Here is a 24,778-nt window from a genome sequence, read left to right on the forward strand (position 1 = left end):
CACCAGCATCCCCCGGATGGAATTATGCCCGGGGATGAAATGTTCATTCGTCATCCGGTAACTCTGCAAGACCTGCAGGGTTCAGCAAACACCTCCTGCCCAGCCCTCCCCCCCCATCTCGGCAGGCTGCCCAGCCCCACAGACTGCCAAAGAGGACGGCCCTTTCAGAGAAGAGGGACAAAGGGGACGCCTTCCCCTCCTCCCGAGGCAGGCAGCCCCTCCTTGATCCAGCAGTTATAAAAGGGCTCTCAATCCATGTAATCCATTAGATACAAATTACAGCAATTTAAGCACACTTGACCCAGAATTACAGCAAGCCCATAAAGAGCTGCATCTTCCCAGGCAATTTACACTGTTACATGCCCTCAAACAAGCCAAAGCAGAGGATTTAAAACAGAAACAAAAACAAACCATAAAAACAACACCAAACAACCCCCCAGAAAACATGCCTGCAACAGCAGTATCAAGAAGAACTGAAAACCAGTACTAAAGGCTGGTTTACATTCAGGTTGTCCTTAAAAAAAAAAAAAAAAAAAAAAAAAAAAGCCACAGTTACACAATCTCTAATCAACACGTGTCTTGCAGATATGGATCACCTTATGCCATTAAATCACAGCCACATGAAAGAAGATGCTGTGAAGTGTGGCATGACACCACACGACTGTTTGGGACATGGAAAATAACCACACCAAGCACAGGGGACACTGGCACAAGGCCAGCATGGGACAGTGCTGACTAAGGTGGCTGCTCCACCCTCCCAGGGCAGCTACTTGCTGCAAATCTCACCCTGGGGTGTAACCCTCACCATCCAGGTTGGGGATTGCAATACTCCTACATCAATTTTACCACTCTGCTTTCATTTCTATGTTTTTAAATTATGACTATCCTTATAGACAGCATCCAAAGAAAAGCAGCAGCAGAGGAAGGCCCCCTCAGCCCATCCTAAATGGGAAAATAAAACCAACAGCATTAAGGAAAAAGACAAAACAAACAAACAAGCAAGCTGTTTTCTTCCAGCAATGGGAGATGGATATATCCAGGTTTGGGTTTTCAGCCACAGCCACCAGCTTCCACTGGCACAATCCTTGTTCTTCAGCATCCCCAACATGCGTCAGGAGTGTCTGTGTTGGCAGGAGATGCCCACTACTGCTCCCAGCTGTAGGGATGTGCAAGTGCATAGGCCTTCCCACCAACAAGAAACACTGAGGTTTTGTGCTGGAAAGTGAAGTGCGCAAGAGCAGCAGCACTGGTGCAGAGCGCCACTGGTGTGGTTTACTGCTGCTGCCAGCATGTCAGCCATGCACCATGCATCACTGCTTTCACAACAGGGGACTGCACAAGAGAAGTGTGAGGGTAGAGGGTGCCCGTGGTGGTGGTGGTGTGACAAACAGAGCCATTGGTTACTGTAGGACATGCTACAAAAACATCCAAAGAAATTGAAAGGATTTTTGTGCGCCTTGCCCTGAAATGTCTGATAGCAGATGCTACCATGACCAAGGAGCCAGGACCAGGTTAGAGGCCTTACCTGGTTCAGCAAGTCTTGCATCCAGCTAAAGCAATTAGAGGATGGGGAGGGAAAGTTCATCATCATCAGGTATAAGAAATAATTAAAGTACTGAGAAGTTGCACCTTTCAAAAATACATATGCCAACTTGCCTGTGAGGACAAATGCCAGGTTAAGCTCAGCCTTCACTGAAGCATCACCCATTTTGCTGCCCAGAAGCCTCCCAACAAGAATCACCTCAACAGGAGGCAGTGCCAAGGCCAGAACAGCACCAGAGGGACTCCTCCTGCCGCTCCAGTCACCGGTCTCGACTTCGGACCACACCATCCATCACAGAATGAAATGAGAGGCTGTTTGAATACAGGAGTGCCATTGTTTGCTCTCTTTTTCACCCTTCGTTACTATCAGAAGTGTAAATAGGCAGGCTGGTCTGCTGGGGAAACCCATAGCGACCTGTACGTGTACATCACCTGAACAGCTGTCGCAGCACAGGGTGGCATGTGCTTCACTCAGAAGAGCAAAAGAGTCACTGATCTGTTACAGCAGATCCTTTCAGAGGCTGGATTTTTTTTTTATTCAACTCTGGGAGACAGCACCTCAATGCCACCAAGAATACCACCTTCTCTGGTTAACTTTGTTTTTGAAGCTCATTAGTACTTGCATTAATAATTAATTTATACATGGGAATTTTTCTTTAAAGCACGACCATAATGGCAATGGTTATTTGGAAAAAAACAAACACTGGAAGAAATGGAGCAGATGCCTTCTGACGAGCAAGCAGCCAGCAGCATGCCTCAGTCCCCACCCGTATGGTTTAGTTTACAAGCTCATGTCAGAGAGCCAATTTCACACACAAACACAAAATAAAAGCAGGAACACAACTTTTCATCATCCTACATTGATGTTTACTCTTGTTTCCTGTAGCCCCAGGTGACAAATCTGTCCTTGATATAGTGGAGGATTGTTGTGCTATTAACAACGTCAACTGGACAAGTTTAAAACTCACGTCAGGTCTTTGCATTGTTTGCTTTTACCAAACTAATGAATAATAATTAGTAAGCAATTAGATGTAAAATGATAAATATAAATTCAGAAATGTTTTTCTTTAAGTACACACTGGGCAGAACGCTTAAAAGCAGGAGAATTTACAAGCAACTTTCTTACATATGAACATTTTTGCCAAAAACTGAGATCTTGGAAAAGTCAGCCACTCTGAACACAGGGCTTTTGTTTCACCATTCTCTGAGCTCTGAAGAAGTTTAAATTTTTTTTCTTCATTTAACTTTGCCGGCCTGCCAGCTGGGTATAAGCCAGAAGGGTTATCCAGTCAGACCTTACTGTGATATATTTACAATGGTAGTGCATCTAAGGTTTGTTTATTTCAGGATTAAAATTCAAATGGTTAGAACCATTTAAATAATTAAAGGGCAATCAGAAAATGCCATGAAACCAAACAAATCAGTAAAAGTCATGGAAACCATCAGCAATATTTAATTCAGAAATTCTCTTTGTTAAGGAACTTAGCTGAAAGAAAACAGCTGGATGTAGTTCAACCCTCTAAATTAAAAACAATCTAACAAGGTCTATAGGGATAACTCTTTCAGCTACATATTGGAGACCAGATTCACTTCTACCAAGTAAATGTAATAGCACTCAAAGCTAGAAAGGAAATTCCTCAGAACTGAGGTAGTTTCTAAGTATCAGCACATTTTCCAATTCCTCACAAGGCAACTTAGCTATTTACAATCCATTTTTTCCCACACATAAATTTATAACTTTTTCAATTTTATGCTTCCATGATTTATTTTCTAAAGAAAAATAATCTAGCCAGAATATCCCTACTCTACTAACATCATGTTTTAATAAATAACGGGCTACTTCTAGTAAAATTAAGCCTTCAGGATTGTTTATACCAGCCAAGAATATTCCATCTTTATAGCTTTGCAGAAATTTGGTGTGAAAATAAAGTTGAATATAACACTGACCCTGAGCTAACAAGTAATTAATGCTTCAATATAAAAATAGAAAATTATCCTTACAACACAAGGGTGGAATACAGCAAACCCTCCCTCTCTCTGGATTGCTCTCCTGGCTGGATCCCAGCATCCAGCCAGACCTAAAGGCTACCCTAAAGCAGGAGGAGACACACGCAGAATAATTTTGAGTCTTTCTGAAGACTTCCCCCCCCCCCACTCTTTTAAAAATTATTTAATATCTTTTTCTTAAAAATATACTTTTCCTTTATTAATGAGTTGTTGTACCACAAGACTGTTCCAACTGCAAAAGCATACGTAGAGAGAGACGGGCGTCTTGCATAGCTTCGAAAAGCTGCAGTCACTCTGTGCTTGGGCACTGGCTCCCAGGGGACCAAGAGCACCAAAAAGGAGGCGTCTTCAGCCCTGCCAGCTCCTGCCTGCAACAGTGCCACAGGGCATTCTGCCCAGCCTTCCCTTCTGCCCCTGGTCAGAGAGGAGACAAAACTCTTGCAAAAACAAAACCAACAGTTCTCCCTCCTTCACCCCCAGCAAAGTTTTCCTAAAAATAAGAAATAGAAAAAAAAATCAATCCAGCATTCATCTAACAAATTTGCAGACAAGACACGTGTTGGCATTTGGATCTGTGACACAACAAGTTGCTTCCAACCAAACAAGTTTAATGCCTTATTCCCACTGGAGATGCACTTCAGGAACTGACCTACATGAGTTACAGCTAATTGCAAGGATCCTGGGGAACAACTGATAACTCTTCTTAGCATCTGCAAAACTGGAATTCTCTGTAGTCTCTTCCAATTTAACCAAACATCCTGTAAAGAAAGTACAACCTGCTCCTGGCATTACCACCTTATGCAAATGGGGCACTTGGCACACTGACCGGTTCTGTCTTCATGTTGTTTCGCTGCATAATAAAGACAAATTACTTCCACTTTTTTCCAGATAAGGCAACTAACATTACGTGGATAAACGGGAAGTTAACTACATGAAACATGTTTTCTGCTTGTTTGGTAATTATTTTTCCCCATAAGATAACATGATAAATAAAACCTGCTTCTGTACAGATATTTCTCATTTCAGAAACACATACTTGTTACATGCCAAGAAAGGACCCTGGGTTTCTTCTTTTTGTAAGAAATGTGGTAAAATAAAAATAAAAAATAAAAAAGTGATAAAGACAAATGCAGAGCTAACTACAGGCTTGTATATACATTTCTGTTATCCACCTCTATCATGGACTCTTGGTGAACGGGACAGACTGGTAGGCCCCATTCCTGTTATTCCCAGAATAGCAAGGGAAAAAAATCAGTATCTTAAAACCAGTGGCAACATAGTAAAAACTGTACACTGTTGTCCATTAACTTAAAAAGCAAAGTCACTAGATGGTATAAAAGTGAAAGCAGGTGCCTTCTAACTTTGATAATAAAAGTCTTTTTTTCCCCACTATGCTGCACAATTATCTCCATTGTCTTTGCATGGCCAAGAACAAAATGCTAAGGAACAAGGCTGCTTGTGATAAACCGCTACTGGTAGCGGCAGAAGTGTTCGCTTTTTTATCACTCTTGTTGGAGTTTCCAGTAACTTCGGTTGCATTGAACTCGAACTCCGGGGAACACTGCTGGAACTCGCAGCCGCTGCCGCTCTCCTCCCCGCTGCTCTCCTCACCTGCAGGAAACACACACACACGCTGTAGCCCTCTGCAGCTCAATGCTTTGTTTGCAAAAGGCAGCAAGGAAAAGAAAAAAAACAAAATCACAATATGCAGATGCCTCTGTGACGCTCCTGGTGTAAGGAGAATGCCGACACTTCACAGCGCACAGTATTTCAGCATTTATGAGACTCTGCACGCAGCCTGCCAGAGATGCAATTTCTCACCCTCCTTACTAACTCACAGATAGCTGAAGCTTAGCTAGTTACTCTGTGTTAGCACGAACTCCAATTAAAAGGAGGAAGAAAAAAGTAAAGCAAAAGGCAAACAAAAGCAAACGTACTGATGTCAATGAAGTCAACGTCATTCCCACTGTATGCATTCTTCAGCTTGTTGGTCATCACCCGCAGAGCCATGATTTGCCGGCGAATCACCATGTCTGGCTTGGTAATATCGACTTCCACCTCTGGGTTATTCACTTGACTTGCCAAGCCGTTTCCAGTCACTGCAAAGTCATATCTAAAAAGAAACCATTCCTGGTGTTACTGGAGCTGCAGCTCAGCAGCGACCACGCTGAGGGGTGAGAGTGTGGAAAGACAGTGATGCCAACCCCGCTTCTCCACTCAGGTGGTTTTCTGAGCCTAATGCTTTCTTCCCACATGCTAGCCCACATGGAGCACTTCTCTGGCTTCTTAGCATGAGAAATTAATCAGTGTTCTTATGTATCCTGTGCCTTTTACATGCCTTGCCTTCTACCTGGGGTTGGGGAATTTTCTCCTCCGTTTGAAAAAAGAAGGAAGATATAGGGTTTATAATAATAATGGCTTAACAGCAGCATAAATCAGCTTGCTGCAAGGCAACAGAGCAACACAAGCTATTGAGATGCCCTGATGTCCAGTTAGATGACACTTGTAGGAAAACAGCCTTTGGGGTCATAGCTATGCCAGAGAAACCTACAGGAACTGTTGGAGGCAAGAGCCTTTCTGGCTTTGTATAATACACCTCAACAATAAAGCTGCTACATATGGACTGCTCACCACATAGACATGAGATGCAATTTCTCTAATAACCCCAGCAGGAAAAACATCTGTGATTTTGAAAATAAGATAACATAACTCAACTTATTGGTAGACAACAGCCACCCTACTCTGCCTGAGGATGTGCGTATGTTCAGGTCTGCGCTGCTGCACATCTAAACACAAGGACAATCTGCTGGTTTAAATGAGCTACTGAGCAACAAAACCCAACAGAATATATCTCCTGAAACAGGCATTTGTAGTATCATCTTATAGAGTAGGAATGACACCTTTTATCTTACAGACCAGATATATGACACTGCTTTCTAAATCCAATTACCTGACTTGCAAGAAAAATCATTGTTTAACAGAAGAAAATATTACTCTCGCTTAATTACAGTACCAACATTAGTTCCTGCAGACAGGAGGGCAGAGCCATTTCTTGTGACAGAGACCAAAACCATAAAGCTAGCTGAGCAATGCAGAGTTTCAGGCACCCATGAAACAGTGTAAAATTTATACAGTAATCCTGCACACCAGAAATATCTAAATATTAAGAACAAAAGCTGTAAATATGAAGAAAAACAGCTGGAAAACCATGGACTTTTTTATATATATATATATATATTTATATATATACACACACAATGAACATCTTGGATTTTGCTTATTTCCTCAGTAAGCGAGCAGGAAAAAAAAAAAAAACCTTCTATTTCCAAAATAAAAGTTAAACAGTTACATAAACCATACGACAGAAATCCTTTGGCTTATTCATGTGTTGGTAATTTCTTTCTTAGGAAAAAAAAAAAAAAAAAAAAAGGTTTTGTAACTGTTTTTCCACAAAAAGTGGGCATGAAAACCACTGGTCCCATTGTGCCAGTGTCCTCAGCAGCAGAGAAGCAGACCTTTCTCTGGCTTCCAACTCCTTTGCCCTTGCTTAACAAGAAACTCAGAAATAGCTCCTGGTAAGCATCATGCAAGAAGCACAAAGTGGGGGCACTGAAGCAACAACACAATGTGAGCATCTCCAGTCTTTTAGCCAAGGCTTTGTACACCTCACCTCCCCAGACCTGTGAGTGGTCAGTAAGAGTCTTAAGTGCGAAGAGAGAAACTGCATCTGGGTATCTTTTAAAACAATCCACCACACAGAGCTCAGACAACCCTTTAGCTTTGCATCCAAGCTCTCTTGCCTACAAGAAGATGAGCCAAAGGAGCAGCCAGGCTCAGGGGAGATGTGTGTAAGCCTTGGAAGAGCAGTGGCTCATGGTGTTAGGCCAGCATATGGGGACAAACTGAGGGGAAGCGTTCACCCAGGGCAGGGGTTTCTCCAAACCTGCTCTTGGCGCTCCCGTTCCAGCACTCGTTCTCGTTGACAGTGCCTACAGACATCTTTTCATCATTGCAAATGTTGCCAGGGAGAGATGACCAAAATTTTTTGGCTTGCTTCAGCTTTTCTTTTACATCAGTAACCTATTAAAAAAAAAAAAAAAAAAAAAAAAAAAAAAAAAAAAAAGAGACATAATCCAGAATACCAAACACTCATTAAAAGCAAAGCTGGAAAGGTATTTTTATCACAACAGACGTGTACAAGCCAGATCTTTAGGCTGCATGTAAAGTTGTGTCGTTTTGATGGTTGATTTACTTTTTAATACAAAATTAAACACCACTCTTCAAACACATATTACTCATAAGCAAAGCCTTTAAACAGGCACTTTCTGACACACAAGTATTGAGGTAATTTACATCCAGAGCCATGGACAGATTACACCCCTCAGAGAGTTTAAGGCAGCCAAGGAATATTTAAGAAAGAAAAAGAGAAAACCACCAACCAACAACTACAAATTACAAGTGGAAAAAGAACACCACAGTACATAGGGGAGTAGCACCTGCATAGTACTGGCCAGACAGGGCACTCACCAGCCTGTCCAAACTCGTGCCAGCGGCTGTAGTTGGCCGCTCCTCCGGGTTGTATGGTCTAAAGCGAGCACTGAAACCACTTTCAGAGACAGAGCGAGCGGTTCGACCTTGTGCAAGTGTTTTTGGCTGGCCACATCCCTGGAAAACCTATGCAAGAGAAGGAAATGGTTTTACGAAACGGGAGTTACAAGAGACCTCCTCTTCAGAACCCAGAGGGAAATACAATACACTAGGCAAATAAAGCCAATGTCCCCACTGCCCATTTACCTTCTGAGACACCTGCATGCTGTTCTCCTGCATGTTCATGATTGCATCTGAAATTTTCACATCAATGGGATCCATGACTGACTCAATATTAAAAGGCCCCTCCAGCCTCTCTGCTACCAGCAGCATTGAATCTAACACAAAGAGAGAAATGAAAGCTTTTAATGAAGCTGCTTTAAGGATAACACACATCAAGCACACGGGGATGCACAGACCCTCTGCTCCAAAATGGGCATTTCAAGCATGCTCCTGAGCAGAACAACATCCCCTCCCCATCACTCATTAAAGGCAGTGTGGTGTTGCATTTGAAACTCCTCACAATCCGATGTGAACAAGTGACTAGTTTGCTCTGTACGAAGACATCAAGGCAAGACGTGGCCATGACCAGCCCAGCAGGGCTGACCAAGGAGAACCACACAGGTGCCACAGCAGTACACAGATGTTCACCACCACAGCATCACTTCTGACTAGCGCATGTCTGCAGGAAACCTTGTGCTGCATTCCCAAGGCCTATAACTTCAACAGACTGGCTGGCACTTACTGGGCTGCCAGCACTCAGCCACGGGCTCATACACATCAAAAGCAGCGCTAAGTGAGGGAGAGCCTTCGCAGTCTGCCAAAATGTAGTCTGTAATCAGCTACTCCCACTAAAACTAGCATTACTAAAACCCTCCTCTCCATGCTTATTTATTAAAGGTTTCCTTGTGTCACTTGTTTTTAAAGACTGCTTTCAGAGCTGAAAGAGAGAGAGCCACCAGCTTCGTCATGCCAGTCCTGACCAGCAGACACTGACACGGAAGGGTCCAAGAGCACCACCACTGCGGCCTCTCCCTTACAGGGAGCTACAGACTTGGCTGTCTGGAGAATACATAGGACTGTATGATCCGGCATTACATGGGCACAAGGGAGACTGCAGGAGCCTAAGACAAATGCTGTGCACTGATGATATATATGGCACGTGTTCTATGCAAGGGCAGATGGAAAAGTCCCTCAGACAACACCAGCTCGGTCCTCCCGTGCTGACACGCACGTACTCTTCAAATACATCATTAAACGTGGCAGCTACTGTACTTCCATCACTTCCTCTGGGAAATTATTATTGGCATTAAAGATTTCACCCTGCACTGCATTTAATTTAAGCCTTGTCTGAGCCTCCCCTAAACAGCACCTGCAGGCCCATGTCTTGTGCTGGGCAGTCACCTCCTCTTGTCCATCACAACCTTTATTTAACATCAGTTTCCTCTGCAATCCCTCAATTTCTGAAGCACTGTTTTCTGCTCTCCTCTCCCGTGTCGCTTCATGCTGCCTTGCCACAAATTCGTAACTTTGCAGTTGCATTATTATTATTTATTTATTTATTTATAATTTTTCTAGCCTGTATGACACAGGTGAGCATAAGAGCACCTACAGCCCCAAGGAAGCCCTCTCCCAAGGAGTGGTTCCCCATTCCCAAGGATACACCCATTCCCTTTCATTAAGGGAGAAATGAGTGTTTTACGTTCAGTCTATCAATTTCTCTATTAATTTCTCTTGAAAAGTGTTTTTTGTGATGTTCATTCTCTTAAGTGCAGAAAGTACTTTTGACAAGCAGAAAATTTCTGTGGGCTTCAGTTACCAATTACAGTCCTATAAAGATACTCCAAATACTAAAACATTGACTAATAGCTCTGCCTGCATGTCCAATTCCTTTCAAGCTACACTAAAAAATAAAAAAATAAAATATGCAATTTAGCTACTTACGTATTTAAAAATAATAAAAATAAATCCCAAAAATTCAACACAAAAAACACCACACAAGTTGCAGAAGCATTCCTAACCTGGAAATCCACTCTGTAAAGACAAATCTGTTTTAAAGATTTGCTGGGCATGGATTGATCAGGGGACCAAGAGACCCTAAAAATTCCTTTGGAGGAGCTGAAGCCTCAGTGAGGACCAGTGGTGCCATCCAAGGGATGCTTAGGGATGAAACCCACAAGGAGCTCAAGCCCCAGGAAACACCCTCACCCCTCAGATGCACACAACCAGCATTAATGACAGAGCTGCTGCAGGGCATGGCTGGAATTTAGCCGTCACTGACTACAAACAGGTCTGAAATAAATGCATTTTTTTAAAGAAGGTAATAACAAATGAAACAAAGAGTCTTAGACTGTATTGTGGTGGGCTCCAATAAAGTGATGCTTCAAATCTCTGAGTAATGACTACTAGCATGAATATACCATTGTGCCGGAGGAGAGAAAAATGCTTTTGATGTGCTACCAAATAGAGACTTTTGTAAACAAGTGGAGCACAACTTAAATGTGTTCATCATTGTCAAAGCTTTTGGGGTTTTTCACGCACATAAAGAACATCCCATCGCAGTTTGGAGGAAGCCACTCGTTTCAAATAAAAATATTATGAATAGACAGATAATAAAACATACAAAAATGCGTAATTTTTAAAAAAGAAAATCATTCCATTTTGTAACTACTTAATTCTCTGAGTGGCCAGGAAAGGCCGCAGATCAATAAAGTGTTTGTGAAAGACTGAAAGGAAACATAAACCCCAATTCTTCTGGCTGTTTGGCGTCTTTGTAAACTTTGAGCCGGGCAGGCCATACACAAGACCATGGGAATGTAGAGCGAATTGGGTCCTTTGTTACTGATGGTGCCATGGCGTTACATGTATCACAGCAAAGGAATGCAGCCACTGCTTTGACTGCTGATATAGAAAATGCATTCGGCCTCCAGCAGAGCTGCCAAAGCTGGCTATAAAAGATAAGGAAAGCAATAATTGCCCTTGGAGAATATATTCAACTGTAGCTCTTCAGGAGTAGTGATAGATACTGACAAGAAGCACTAAATGAAATAAACTTTCATTAAAAAGAGGAGGGGGAGGGGAATGGGGGACTCTACCCAGCCCACAGTCTTGATTTGGGGGTGATCCTGCAAACTTTTACCTCCCACCAGGAGCTGGCTGGTGTCCTCACCAGCAGTCATAGCGAGCAGTAGATTCCCTCTGGCAGCCACATTTGACATTAATAAGGTTGGCTGGGATTCAAGATAACATTAGCACTGCTGCACTTTGAGAGGGGAGGCAAGTTGCACTAAAATCATAAACTAAGCTTAGGTGTAACTTGTCTCCCAGAAAGATTTTCTTCCCCGCTCCCCCTCCCCAGCTCCAGTTCAAAATAACCGGCACTTACAAGCCACGGCAAGGTGGCTCTGCAAGTTTGATCTACTTCACAAAAGAAGTCTGGCAGAGTTAAAAACATACGCTGGTCATTTATTACAAACACAGAGCACGACAAAGACTGTCTTTCCTCACTGCTGGGGAGACAGAAGTGGATTTGGAGAGGGGAAAAAACAACAACAACAAAAAAAAAACCTACACCACACCATATAGCATCATCCCTTAAAGACTCTTTTCCTCCTGCATACATTTGTCCTTGCTACTGGCATTGAGACAATCCTTGGCGACAAAGCACCTCGCACTCATGAAGGAAAGCAATTCTTTTGCATTGTGCCACCAATAATCAGAAACCCACATCGTCAGCCTCACTGTCTGACTTGAAGAACAAAAGGCAGTTTTCAGTCTTAACCCCAAGATCTGATTTAAAAGGAGAGGGAAGGAGGGGGAAGACCTTGACCATTCATTAACAACAATCATTTTTTTTAAAAGGAAAAAATTCTTTGCACACAAAGTAGTACTCCAGATATGTATATGGGGAGCCTGAATTCTACATCTTTGAGCAGAGTAAACCTTTGTGGAAAAAAAATCATGAAAAGGCACTGGAGATTAACATTGTTAATTCAGGAAAGCCTTTACATATACTCCCACCCCAAAGCTTGTCTGAAACAAAGTATACCGCTGCCTAATTGGTGTACAATTGTGTCGAGAATGGATGGCAAAATAATTTAAAGATAGTTAAATGAGAATAAAAGAATACAATTCAGTCATGGTTTCATACATTGCAACTTAAATGGTACTTTGCAAAAGTAAGGCAGGAGGAAGTCTTTGTCTTGAAGAGCCTACAAACTCAGCATCCCAGTTTGGAAAAGCTTTACATAAGTGACTTACATAGAGAGCCACTAACTTTAGGGGTGCTATTCTTCTATTAAACATTGTCAATCTGGGCATAACCAGGCAATGAAGACAGAGATAAATAAAGGTTACTGAAAAGAAAGACAATGGTAAAAAAGAATCAGTAAGCTATACTATAGTCAGAAATAATCTTACAAATTAATGTGTGTGTGTTTTTTTTTTTAAACAGAAACATGTACACAAACATTCAGATGCATATTTTACACACACATACACAAATTCACACATACTTCCAGTATCTATTGCTAGTTCCCCTCTTTAACTATCTTTAAATTATTTCACTCACTTCAAAATCTGTTTTTGGCACACAAATTATCATAGCTTAGTATTTACGCCCACAGTGCAAACCAGGATTAAGCACAAGCACATGCAAGTGAGTTGTTGTTGTTTTTTTGTTTGCTTTTAAACTTAAAAACACGCAAAGGACATTTGCCACATATGCACTCCCCCAAAAAACACCAGATCTGTTTAATTTAGTTTGCCTCAAGTGTCAAATTGAGACAGAAAACAAAATCTGCAACATAACCAGCACCTGTTCAGTTATTAAATTGACTGAAGAAAGCACAGCTTAAGTTCTTGGTATCTGTGCTCCACCACAAGTGCAAATAGTGCCAGTAAACGTAACAAAGCGTAATACTGTACTTCAGTAATGAGTGGGCAAGAAGCCTTTAGGGAGCAAGCGCTGCAAGAAGAAAGCTTTGCTTCTAACCTGGAATTGCACTTATTTATTTTGTCTTGTTTAATAGTCTTAATTATCGTATGTAGTCCCTGATCAGTCTCGTGTGACAGGGCTTGCTGGCTTCCCCCAAGTTTCGTTTTTAGTTGCATACCACCTACAGCAATTAGCTGCTTGTGCTTTTGTCTGTTTTCTGGCATTATGCCCTTCCCTTTCATAGGATTCCTCTTTTCTACTTGGACTAGATGTTTGCAAGTCTCCTGGCTTTGAGCTATTTCAGCAACAATTGTAGCTGAAATACTTAATATTCTCATGAGAAAGACGGCTGGCAGGAATGGGGGGGGGAGTGGGGGGGAGGAATGACAGCCTCCCAGAGAATGACTTAGAAACCCAATTTAGTGTCACATTTAACTCCCTACATGGAACACACAGGCAAAAAAACACCTTCTGAAATAATACCCTTCATACATCCAGTTGGCACAAGCAATTAAATGAAAAGCCTGTACACAAAACACAAGTTCTACAATTTAAATCTAGCCTAGGACACCAATTATCAGCAATTTCCCTTTTTTATCTCACAGTTTAATGAAAGGGACTTTTTTTCTAACCGTTTATTTTTTTTCCCCTCCAAGAGCAGAATTGGAAGAGTACCACAGCCTTGTCAGTAGCTGCAGAAACTTTACACGTGCACTTCATCATACATTAAAACTATAGCGAAGTGACTGTTCCCAAAAGATGCTTTCACAGATAAATCAAAGCTCCTTGAAAAGGAGCACAAACGAAAACATTTAACATTATCTTGCCTGTGCCCAAAAAACATGATGTGTCACAAATTCTGCAGTCTTGACTGAACGTAGAATTTAATATTTCTGTCTACTCATGTATTAGACTAGTCAGTTTACTGCATATATCAAATAATAAAATTTATAAGCATGGAAAAGAAATAAACGGGAAGAAGATGATGGCAAAAGTATTTGCAAAGCACCACATACAGCCTATTGACAAAGATGGTAGCTTAGCACCAAATAAGCTGTTTACAGATTTAGACACTTTACGTTTCAATTTTTGCTATAAAATACAGGTCTACAGCCAAAGCTCACAATGGCTGATGAAGCCTCCCAGACTGCATAGCAAGAAAAACGACTTTGGGAAGAACAGACGTATGGTAACAACAACGTACAAGGAGTCATATGGAAAGAAACAGCTTATACCTACACCAGAGAGAAACCAGTGAAAGGATGGGAAGGCTGCGCAATGGGAGTCCTTGGAAGCAGAGGCAAAAGGACAGGGACCAAGTCAGCAAGAGAGGAGAGCAGATCCAAGGGCAGTATGGACCAACCATCCAACCAACGTGGCTTTACAGGTTGCAAGTCTTTGCACCAAAACAGGACACTGTTTCCCTATTTCTAACTGGCATTTGGTCTTTATTGACCTCAGCCTTTATGTTTTTGGACACCGTAATGCATCAAGACAGAGGAGATGCTGGAGCAAGCCCAGCTGTGACATAAGAGACATTCCAGGCCTACAAGCACATGGCAGCTCTATCTGCCTAGTTTCCTGCAATGGAGGTCACTGGTGCAATGAAAGTCTCGTGTATTTAGAAATTAATGTGAACTACAACAGCTTTGTTCTACACAGAGATGTGGAAGAAAATGATAACCGATCAGACACCTAAAAATCTGCTGTAGCACACATGGCTGCTCCTAAAAGCCATTAAAATGGGGGAAACAATATCAGGATATCCTTACACACAGTTTTAATGGGACCTTACCCATAAAGGTATTCCATTCGGTGTCCAAATCCCCTTGGTTGGCCAAGCAGCCTCTCATAACATTAAAACAGTAATTGTAACAGGGCTTCACCGATACCAGACCTCGGCAGTACGGGCAGTACATCATTTTCAGCAGTGCTCTTGTACCCTGTGGTGTGGGGTTCACCTTTAAAAGAGAAAAAGGAGAAGAAAATTAGCCCTCAGTCACTAGAGCAAAGAAAACAAAACAAACAAAGAAACAAAAGCAAACAAACAACACATTTACCAGGGGGCTAGTTGGAATGGAACTGTGCAAAGGAGGTGTAATGAGGCATGATGCACAGGTACACAGTCCCAGAGATCTGGGTTGTGGATGAGGATTTTGGCTTACTTCCTTGGGCACACCTGCTACTCATGGATCACAGCCAGTCCTCCCCTCTTCAGAATGTAATCTGCACTGTCATGCACCCACAGAGATGCTGAGGGACCTCTGCTTGGGCTGCAAGGACAGGCACCCCAAGGGAGACATGCAGAATTTGAGCTTAGTGAAAATGATCAAGCCAAAAGGGAAACCACAAGGCTGCATTACCCATGCCCTGCTTCAAATACACACCGAAGATGACGACTCCGGACTTTCTCAAGGAAAAGTGGCAGAAATGTGATGCTTGCTGATACTCCCCCCACAAAACCCATGAAGAGCAGCTCTTCCCTGACAATCACCCAGCACGGCTCTCTCACAGCCAGACCATCTCCTTTATCTGACATTCAAACCCTGCAACATAACATTTACATGACAGACACCCAGCTTCTTTTATACTCAGCACCCACCATGCTAAATAGCATAACTCTTTCTCCATGGAGGTAGCCACGATTGATGGAGGTGGCAGCCTCTCGGCACAGAGTGCCAAAAGACAAGCCTGGAGGACTCCCAAAGCCAACATACCTGCAATTTTGCACTGTGGCCCGTGCAGGCGGAGCTATCTGCAGCAGGCAAGTCACCTCTGAACCCTCAACAGGGCTGTTTTCAGAAGTGACTCATGGTCATTCACGTTTGATTCACTCTCTGGCCCAGCTTCAAAACATTCATTGAAACAAATTCCACACCATTGGCCTGAGAAGCGTTAGTGCTAGCACCACGTATTGCTACTGACCATTTGGTGGGTCCATCTGAGGCACCAGTCTCGCCAGGAGCCAGTCTTAGGGTTGATTAAGCATATGTGAAAATACAAAATTAGGACAGGATCGGAGATATGCTGACAAAATATAAACAGTCTCTAGAGTTTTAAGCCATGTACTTGCTACTTCTTTTAAGGCGTTTACAGAGTGCTCTAAATAGGTTATGATCCAAGACCATGCCAAGGGGAGGAGACACTGTGTGTCCTCACAAGGAAGAGAAGAGGTCATTCGGTACAAGTGGAACATCTCTGCCGGCCACATGGGTTTTGTGGCAAAGAGGATGAGAAAGCTGAGAAGAGGCAAACTAACGTGAGGAAGCCCTCATACTGCACATAACGGCCTTGCTATTATGAAGCCCAGCATAGCATGAGGGCTATAGAGAAAGCACAACTGCTCCCTGCTTATTCTGGTACAAAATTGTTTAGCAGCACACAGAACTAGCAAGCAACAGATTTAAAAACAAAGAAAACCCGTCACATAATCAGTTCTTTGCACAAGATTAAATAGAGGGCCGCAACTCTGTCACAGATCTCCCATGCTGAAAGCTTTCATCAACTCCAGGGAAGGGTGGAAAAAGCTCAAGCAACAGTTTTTACTAGCACACACACGCACAACACCCCACACACTCAGGACTATGAAAATCTGCGGAAGAAAAGATCCACACAGAACTACCACGTTCACAGAAGCACCACATCCATCTCCACCAGTCTGAACAGCGGTTTTTAAAAGGTGGGAGAACATCCTCAGGAAGTGACCCCATCACCTGCTGTGTGCTTGTGCTTTTCCCCAGGCACCACTGCTGGCTCCAGACAAATCTCCAACGCCTGACATCCCTGGGAACAGGCTAGCTTCGCCAACAATAGCAGCAGAGTTTTAAAACCTCATCTCTTTTCTTACAAAAAGAGATTGGGGACAGAAATCTGCTGTCTTTCTGCTAACTTCAGAAAGACCACGGTTTCTCTTCAACAGGCATGGAAACTGAGTAGAAAAGCAGAAGGACAATCTTCTGTGGTTTATAGAGCTTGGAGCTGGATTTTGGCTGGCCAGCAGTATTCAGACATCATCTGTACCCCGCTTATTTGCAGCTCCAGGGTACAGCTACAACTGCTCAGGCATTCAGGGCAACTGAGCTTGCTGCTGTCAACAAGAGCCACTTTAATTTTTAGAAAGGAAACAAGATGCCTTCATACACACTCCAAACAGAGGGCCTGCGACAGCTCTGAGACATGAGCTAAGATCCCAAGAAACAGCTCCCTGCAAATGAGGCAGACAGGGAAGATGCCATCAGAAACCACCACGTCTGGCCAAGACAAAATCATTTGCCGTCATGCTGCACCGAGCACACAGGACAAAGAACGGTTGTCCCTTGTCCTGCCGGCTGAGCCGAGCCTCTTGGGGACTTCACAAAACCAAGAATTCATGGCATTGTGGCAGGAGCACACGTGGTCTCAAGCCCTCACAAAAGCCCCCACGATAGGGGAATCCTGCCTACAAGAGGAGCCATCCACAGAGCCAAGAGGCCAGTCAAACACATCCTTGCAGAGCAAACCGAACAAATGCTGCTTTCTGTGAAGGCATCGTGTAGAAAAGCGAGCGAGACGGAGCCCATTTAGCAGAGCAAAAGGAGGTGGGGTGCTCAGTGCAGAAAGCTGCTTGCGGTGGTGGGGGAATCCGATTTAGAGGCTTCAGAGCACACCCGTTTGGGAGGCTCAGCAGGAGCAGGAGCCCCAGCAGATAACTCCTCATTGGGGCAGCATAGCTTTAAAGCAGAGCTAGTTCAAGTGCTGGGAAGAGCTCATGCAACAGAAAACAGCTAAATCAGATGATTTATAGTAAGAAAACTGAAAACAGACAAACGTAAAGGTATCATCTGCCAGCCAGATGGTTCAGTCTTTGCACAACAAAAAAAGTTAAGGGGGGGAACTAAACATTATCTCATACCCAGAGACAGAACTTTTGAGGAACCCCCACACTGTTGTTTTTTGTGACAAAAAAACCTTTTCATGCCACCCCGCAGTAGGCGCCAGGACCTCCACGCTTATTGGAGGCTCATCAGCAGATCCCAGCTTGTCCCACCACTGCTTGCTCTCACAAAAATGCTCTGCATCCTCCTTGGGAAGGAAGTTAGCAAGAGGTTCATAGGACCAGCCAGGTGCTAGAGCAGTGTAAAGTGGGCCGGGGGCTCCATTAACACTCTGACAGAAGGCTGAAGTTTCATGAAAGAGATTGCATGGCACAATGTTACGAAAAATCACCAGCCAGGCTGTGACCCAGGAGGCGCCTTCCCATCTTAGGTTCCCCATCCGCGCCGAGCGGCTGCAACCTCACAGCATCTGCCCTGCTTTGATATTTCATCGGGTTGATCTTTATGAATCCCAGCAGATGCATGGGAAACCGAAGCTGCTTTCCCACGTTCCGTGGCAGACGAACCACGCTACGAAGACACCGGCCGCTCACTCAGATTAGACACCACACGCTTCCTTTGAACAAAGACCTCGCATGATTTTAAAAACAAACAGGGTTTTGCTTCCTTTCCTATACAGGTTTCTAACTCTACACAAAACTGAGCAGAGGATCATGCCAAGTGACAGAACACCAGTTCCTTCAAACCTCAGCCTGCAGCAACTGCCTGGAGGAGCCATAGCTCATGATGGACACAACCCACAGGTAAGCTCCTGTTTTGCAATACAACTGCAGGTGAAGAGGAAGATAAAGTGGGAATTCAATAGTCCAGGTTTGTCGTTTTATAGCTTCAGAGAAGCAACAGGAAGGCACAAATAGAGATTGCCTGTAAGAGAGAGTTTCAGGAAAGATTACGAGTAATTACACCTCGTTACAACAGTGATAAATGCTTAACTGCTGCGTATCGCTGCAATGAGAACCTTACCCCTGGCAATGGGCCCACGCCCAGTCCAGACCAATTCTAGATCTGTCAGAGGGATGTGCCATATGTTGCACTGGCAATTCTTCACAAGCTTTTAATGTTCACTCTGCCATGCCAGGTGCAAGCTCTTAAAACACCATTGTATGTAACAGTAAACCCAGATATGCTTTGTTCTGGGGTTGTGTTTATCTTGGAAAGCAACTCAAGTTCATTCAAACTCTACTCTAGAATGACCCTCAAAACCAAATAATCTCCTTTCTAATAAAGCAGAGTCCCAAAGAAAGCTTTATTTGCTGAACAGGATTTAGTCCAGTAGATTTGAACCCAGGTAGTACATTGTAGTGCACATACCCTGTAAAAGCTTATAATAGAAGTAAATGCACTCCAAACCCTTCCTTTTATCTTGTGAAATTTATTTCCTTTCTGTGCCGTTCCATGCCACTGCAGCAATCCATCACCCTGTGGTTTCATCATGTAAATTACAATTTGTCCATGTCTGTACACTTTGTCAAACGTGAAGATTAAAAGCTGTTAACAGATGTGTTTTGGCACCAATCTTCACATTCGTATTGGACTCGCTATTTAAAAATTCAAGATTTTCACACAAACACAAGAACTAAGCAGAAAGCAAACAATTATGGGATTTCTGTGGTTAACTCAAACGTTTCATATCATATTTGTTGAGTACCCCCCCACACACTTACATTTACTGGGGAAGATGCATTCATGTTCCTGTAAAAATTATGTGCTCTCAGTGTAACAAAAATCTATGTGTTTTTGTTTTTGTTTTATGGATACATTGCCATTTTCATCACATTTTAGAATCTCACATAAGGGAAATGGTTTGCCCTGTGTCCTTAGACTTCTCCTAGTAGTTAGCAAGTGCATCTGGATGCATGCTTCTGGTACAAGCTTCACCTATCAAGTGAAATGCCTTGTTAACACCCTACATAAAGCCACTAAAGCTCAAGAAAACTGATCCATGCAAGCAGCTAAGGTTCAGAGACTCAACCAGTTTTTTTTCCTCCTGCTTCCAAAAGTAAGGAAGAACTGAGGAAGGGTGGTACAAGTCCAGCTGTGGATGGTCCTGCAATGCGCTGCAGCCAGACTGGCAACTCCTTCCAGCTGCCAGACAGCCAGAGCCACATTTTATGCTCTCACTCTACCCTGAAGTTAACATTAAGAATGTTAATAACAACATTTAAAACCCTGTCAACTTTAATAACTATTTGTAATAACACTGATAATTCAGGCTTTCTTATCTTCCAAGCTTACACAGTAATAGCGTTGCCATGCCAGCAGCACAGCCATCAGAAAACAAAATCCCACAATTTGAAAATAGATGCAGTGAAATTACTTTTGATTTATGTTGTGTTTTCTTTAAAAAACAATGAATTAGAGCAATACTAGATAAATAAGATTCAAAGAGTGACTTCTCAGTGACACAAAGATGATTTCACGGAAAAAAAAAAACACACAGCAAAACAAACAAAAGCCTCCAAAAGCAACTAAAGTAATGTTGGATGCTCCAGGTGAGCAGCCAATTTTAAGACAGGAGTCATCAATTTTGAGGATCTACACAACCTTACTTGTATAATTTTTTCCTCCACTGTCTTCTACAAGAGCATCATCTTGGCACATGCCAGTCAAACATCCAGCTCATCGTGAAACAGATCACTGCCATTTCTTGGAATACCCCACCCCAAATATTCCAATGAAAGTGTTTTGGAATTAACAACGCATTTCAGCATTTAACTGAATCTGCTGGCCTTGTGTTAGCGTATGAATAATTTAGAAAGCATCTCATTCAACCACAGATTTGGGCCTCCAAGGTCTTGCACAAGAGAGCACATTTAACAGCAATATTTGGTAACTGCACAGCTCTGTGCCTTGTCCATATTCGCTACCCATGGTAACGTTTCTGCAGCTTTATCTGTCTGGTTATAGTCACCTCCGCATGAGGAAAAGTTCAAGAGTGCATTTACGCTTGATTCACTACTTACAGTTTGCTTGTCCCCCCCCCAAAGCATATGCAGATGTCACCCTACCAGGGAGGAACAGAACTCCTGAGAACCAAAACACTTGACCTGCTAGGTTTTAATTTTAATGTCTTAAAAGGAGAGCACTGTGTGCTTGTCTTGGGAGATGCCATGGAGGATCTGTATTCTTTAGCTGTTGCTCTCCATGAGACATAGCATTGTACCATCCTGTCTGCTGCCACCACGCTACCCCTGCTGCAGGTCTCTGAAGTCAACCCTGGGCTTTCCTGAGGGCATTTGCATGGCAGAAGCAAGTGCAAGAGATGCAGAGCTGCCTGCATCCTGCCCAGGTGCAGGCACCCCAAGCCTATGCACGGCCATGCAGACACCTCTTCCAAATGACTCCCGGGTGAGCAGCTCCTTCTTTCCGTGTCCTCAGAAGCAGCATGCCCTCCAAACAAAGCTTCTTTAAAGCACCGGCCTCTCCCCAACCCAGAGACACAGAGGATAATTATGAGCATTTTGTTTGCTATAATGAGCCAAACAGTGAGAGCATTTATCTTGGCAGTGATACCAAAAAAACTTTCTTAGTTATCCCTCATATCATTTTCAGAATTAACAGCTGAGTCACAATGTGGAGGGGGGCAAAGAAATAAAAAGAAAGAAAAAATCCCAATGGACTGAGATACTCCTACGTGATGCCATGAGCTCCAAACCTGCAGCCACATCCATCCATGCACACTCTCAGCCTGTTAAATCCGTGATGACTGCTGCTCGAGTATGCTTTGAAGGCTATGTCTAGCACAGACCCTCAGATGGCTGGAGCTCAGGCAGATGCAGCCACATTCTTGGCAGGTCTTCTTAGGGTCATCTTTGATGTAGAGAAGTGCTTAGTATTGTTTTCTGCATTGATGTTTGCCCTTGACACATGGATGGAAACGTCCTTGTGCACGGTGGCCCCTCTGTTCAGCTCAGCAGCTTGCAACTTACTGCCTGGACATAACTTTTTTTGGAGGTCCCTTTGTAACACTACAAGGGCTCCTTTGCTCTTCTGGCTGGTTCTCAGTTGCTCATGAAGCAGCAGCATCTGCTTCCCATCTCCTCTCAATACACGCATACAAGCAACAAATTTCATTTCGATCCGTCACTTCACTGGGAGGATCTGCTCTTGCCCAACAGGTGTCCGGCTTCAGATATAGAAACATGAACTTCCTTCTGATTTAGGATTAAGGACACGTGCCCCATAAGTCCAACCAAGGACAAAGAACTCACAAAAGGAGATTGGACCTTTGCTCACTGACTAAACTCTTAGATCCAGATCATCAAATGGCAGTGGTGAGGGACACAACATTTACAGAAGTAAGAGTTCAGCTCCCAAATATATTTGCTGATAAAGGTTTAAATTCTTATTCTTTTAGTGTTTCATCATTTTCATCACCACTTCTCCTAAGCTGATGCCTGGTTCGCATTCAACATCCATATAGAAAAGCTCAGGAGCCACGGTTAAGGCACAGCAGCTGGAGGTAAGGGAGTTCACACAGGCCAAGAGTAAGTTGGTCTACGCAGGTTCACGTTTCACCTTGTGCTTAATGGATGCCTGATTAGAGATGAGGCAGCTCAGAGCAAAGAGGTTTAAAAAGCCATCAGGCTCTTTCTCCAGCTTTCAAGCAGCTGTGGGAAGGCAGATTACCTGCCCTCTCCCACAGTTATCTTCCATAAATGGTTTCAACAGAATTCCCTCTTTGGCTGCTATCATCACACTTCATTAGGAAAGAAATGCCGATACCAAAGAAGCTTTTCCACCCACTACAAACACCTCCAGCAGCTTCCTCTTAGTTTTTACCATCTCTCAAGGACCGCAGATCACAAAGTAGGTGCATTCTTCATATGAAGCCGTGCATCTATTTCATATGGCTTATACCTGTACTTAACAACTGAAATACTATTTTTTTGCACATAATTTAGAAGCTGCTGCCTATCCTTGACAAAGCACACAGGGTTCCCAAGGACCATTTCCCTGAAATACCCTTTCCAGCTGCTAGGCTGCTCTGTAGACAACTGCATCTCATGTGGCTTTCAGCATGCCAGGGAAGAAATTCAAGAGTCTCCAGTGCTCTGATCAGACATAAGCATAGGAGGAAAAAGTGGTAATAGAACCTCAAGACAACAACTTAACAGCATCAATCCCCTGGGGAGCTACAGAAAACTCAGCACCATCACAACTGTGGCAGGGTCCTATCAGCACATCCCCACCTGCAGCTCTGTGGAGAGACTGGTGATGCAAACACAGCAATTCAGTGTCACACGGCTGCACGCTTCATCCTGCAACTGGCATTTGTTTCTGACTTTTAACCTCTAACTAGACTTCTCCTGTTACCCCTTGGGTCAAGCACGCTCCTCCTGACCCTACAAAACGCTGTCAGTGGGCTCAGTCCTTGACTTCACTTCTCTCTTCTCCCCCAACAACGGGGACCTCTGTCCCATACCTGCATGCAGCAAGCCTCCAGGCACTTTGCCCTCGAAGGTGTCACGACCCTGGACAGAGCCACGGGTTTAACCGCGTGTCACTAATTAAGGGAACGTCTCTGCAGCTTGAGAACTGCAGGATTGCCAGTTCTCACCCTTTCTCGGTCATTCTGGGCTCTGGCTTGTGTTTGCTCCTTTTTTCCCCAGAAAAGAGCCCTCTCAGCTGGGGCAGGAAATGTCAATGCTGGCAGCAATTTAACCCTGCTGATTTCAGAGCTTGTCAAGGGCTAAGTAGCAAGAAGTGATTACGGGATGGGCAGATTTCCGTCTCCCAAAGGCAGGGGCAGGAAGGTCAGAGAGAAAGTACCAGGCTTCAGCAGATGACAAAGGAAAGCATTGGAGGCCTACAGCCATCCACAGACAAAATCAGATGCAGGAAACATTTCAAGCAGGCAGAAATGACAACCTAGGCTTTTTTCTTAGATTTGCTGATCAGGACAGATCTAGAGAACTTTGTACTTCAGGTCCAAAGGAGGGAATTTGAGGAGAGAAGATTTAAATGGAAAACAAAAATGCATATATATGTTTTTTAAACACAATCTGAAAAAAGTCTGTGCTTTCAAAATCATACAGTGTTTTACAGTTGTATATTTGGGCAGCAACATGCCTTCTGATCCAATCACTTCTGAATTAAAGTTATTTTCTAGCACTCTGGATCTGAAATCAAGCACCCACAGCTTTTCAATATTCTCTCTTCCTTTCTCCCTTTCCTCAAACTTATGCAAGAACAATACCTTTCTAAATGCATCTCCCTAGCGAAGATGTAAAAATATATAGTATCATTAAAAAGGCATCAATGCTGTACCACTGTAAAGTGCTCTTTGCTCTCCTAATAGCACCATGTGAAAGTGAAAAACAGCTGGATCCTTTAGTAGTTTGTATTTCTCCTTCTGAGGATTCTCAATTAAGAATTTTTGACTTGCTTGTTACAAAAAGCATTACAACTAATTTGCATTACTTTGGTCATTTTTCATAAAGATGAAGATTTATCCCTCAAGTTAATCCATGATACAAGCAGTTATCCCACTACAACTCTTCAGTAAAAATAATAAGGAAGCCAAGTCAATAGAGTCATTATCTAGATCTCAGCAGAGCTGGGCTAATCTATATGTAATGTGGGAAGCCCCAAAACACAACCACAAAGCAGCAGGCATAAAAGCATCAGCTTTTAAACTCACGTATAGAACTTCCCACTGTGTCTTGCAGAAATGTGATGTTAGGCTTCCACTGAATGAGACTCACACACTATTAGAAAAGCTTATTCTTTCCACTACTGCAACGAAAGCTTAGGTATTCAGCAGCACAGACCCCTGCTACCACTTCGAAAAGCAGATCTGTTGCACGATCTCCAGTGCAACTTGTGAAAC

The 24,778-nt window shown here is 43.2% G+C and overlaps 1 protein-coding gene across 1 annotated transcript in view; it reads right to left on the minus strand.

Annotated features, from left to right (window-relative positions):
• Positions 1-2,386: 2,386 nt before the first annotated feature.
• The window catches only part of GPC4 (glypican 4), a 69,125-nt gene continuing 46,733 nt past the window's right edge, over positions 2,387-24,778 (minus strand). Inside the window, exons 4-9 of the mRNA XM_032196364.1 lie at positions 14,868-15,033; positions 8,344-8,474; positions 8,077-8,223; positions 7,493-7,629; positions 5,487-5,662; positions 2,387-5,160 (exon numbers count right to left, since the gene is read on the minus strand). Of these exons, the coding sequence (XP_032052255.1) occupies positions 4,952-5,160; positions 5,487-5,662; positions 7,493-7,629; positions 8,077-8,223; positions 8,344-8,474; positions 14,868-15,033 (966 nt within the window). The 3' untranslated portion in view covers positions 2,387-4,951. The remainder of the gene's footprint in view (positions 5,161-5,486; positions 5,663-7,492; positions 7,630-8,076; positions 8,224-8,343; positions 8,475-14,867; positions 15,034-24,778) is intronic.

Source organism: Aythya fuligula, chromosome 13 (genome assembly GCF_009819795.1).
Source record: "Aythya fuligula isolate bAytFul2 chromosome 13, bAytFul2.pri, whole genome shotgun sequence".
Lineage (NCBI taxonomy): Eukaryota > Metazoa > Chordata > Aves > Anseriformes > Anatidae > Aythya > Aythya fuligula.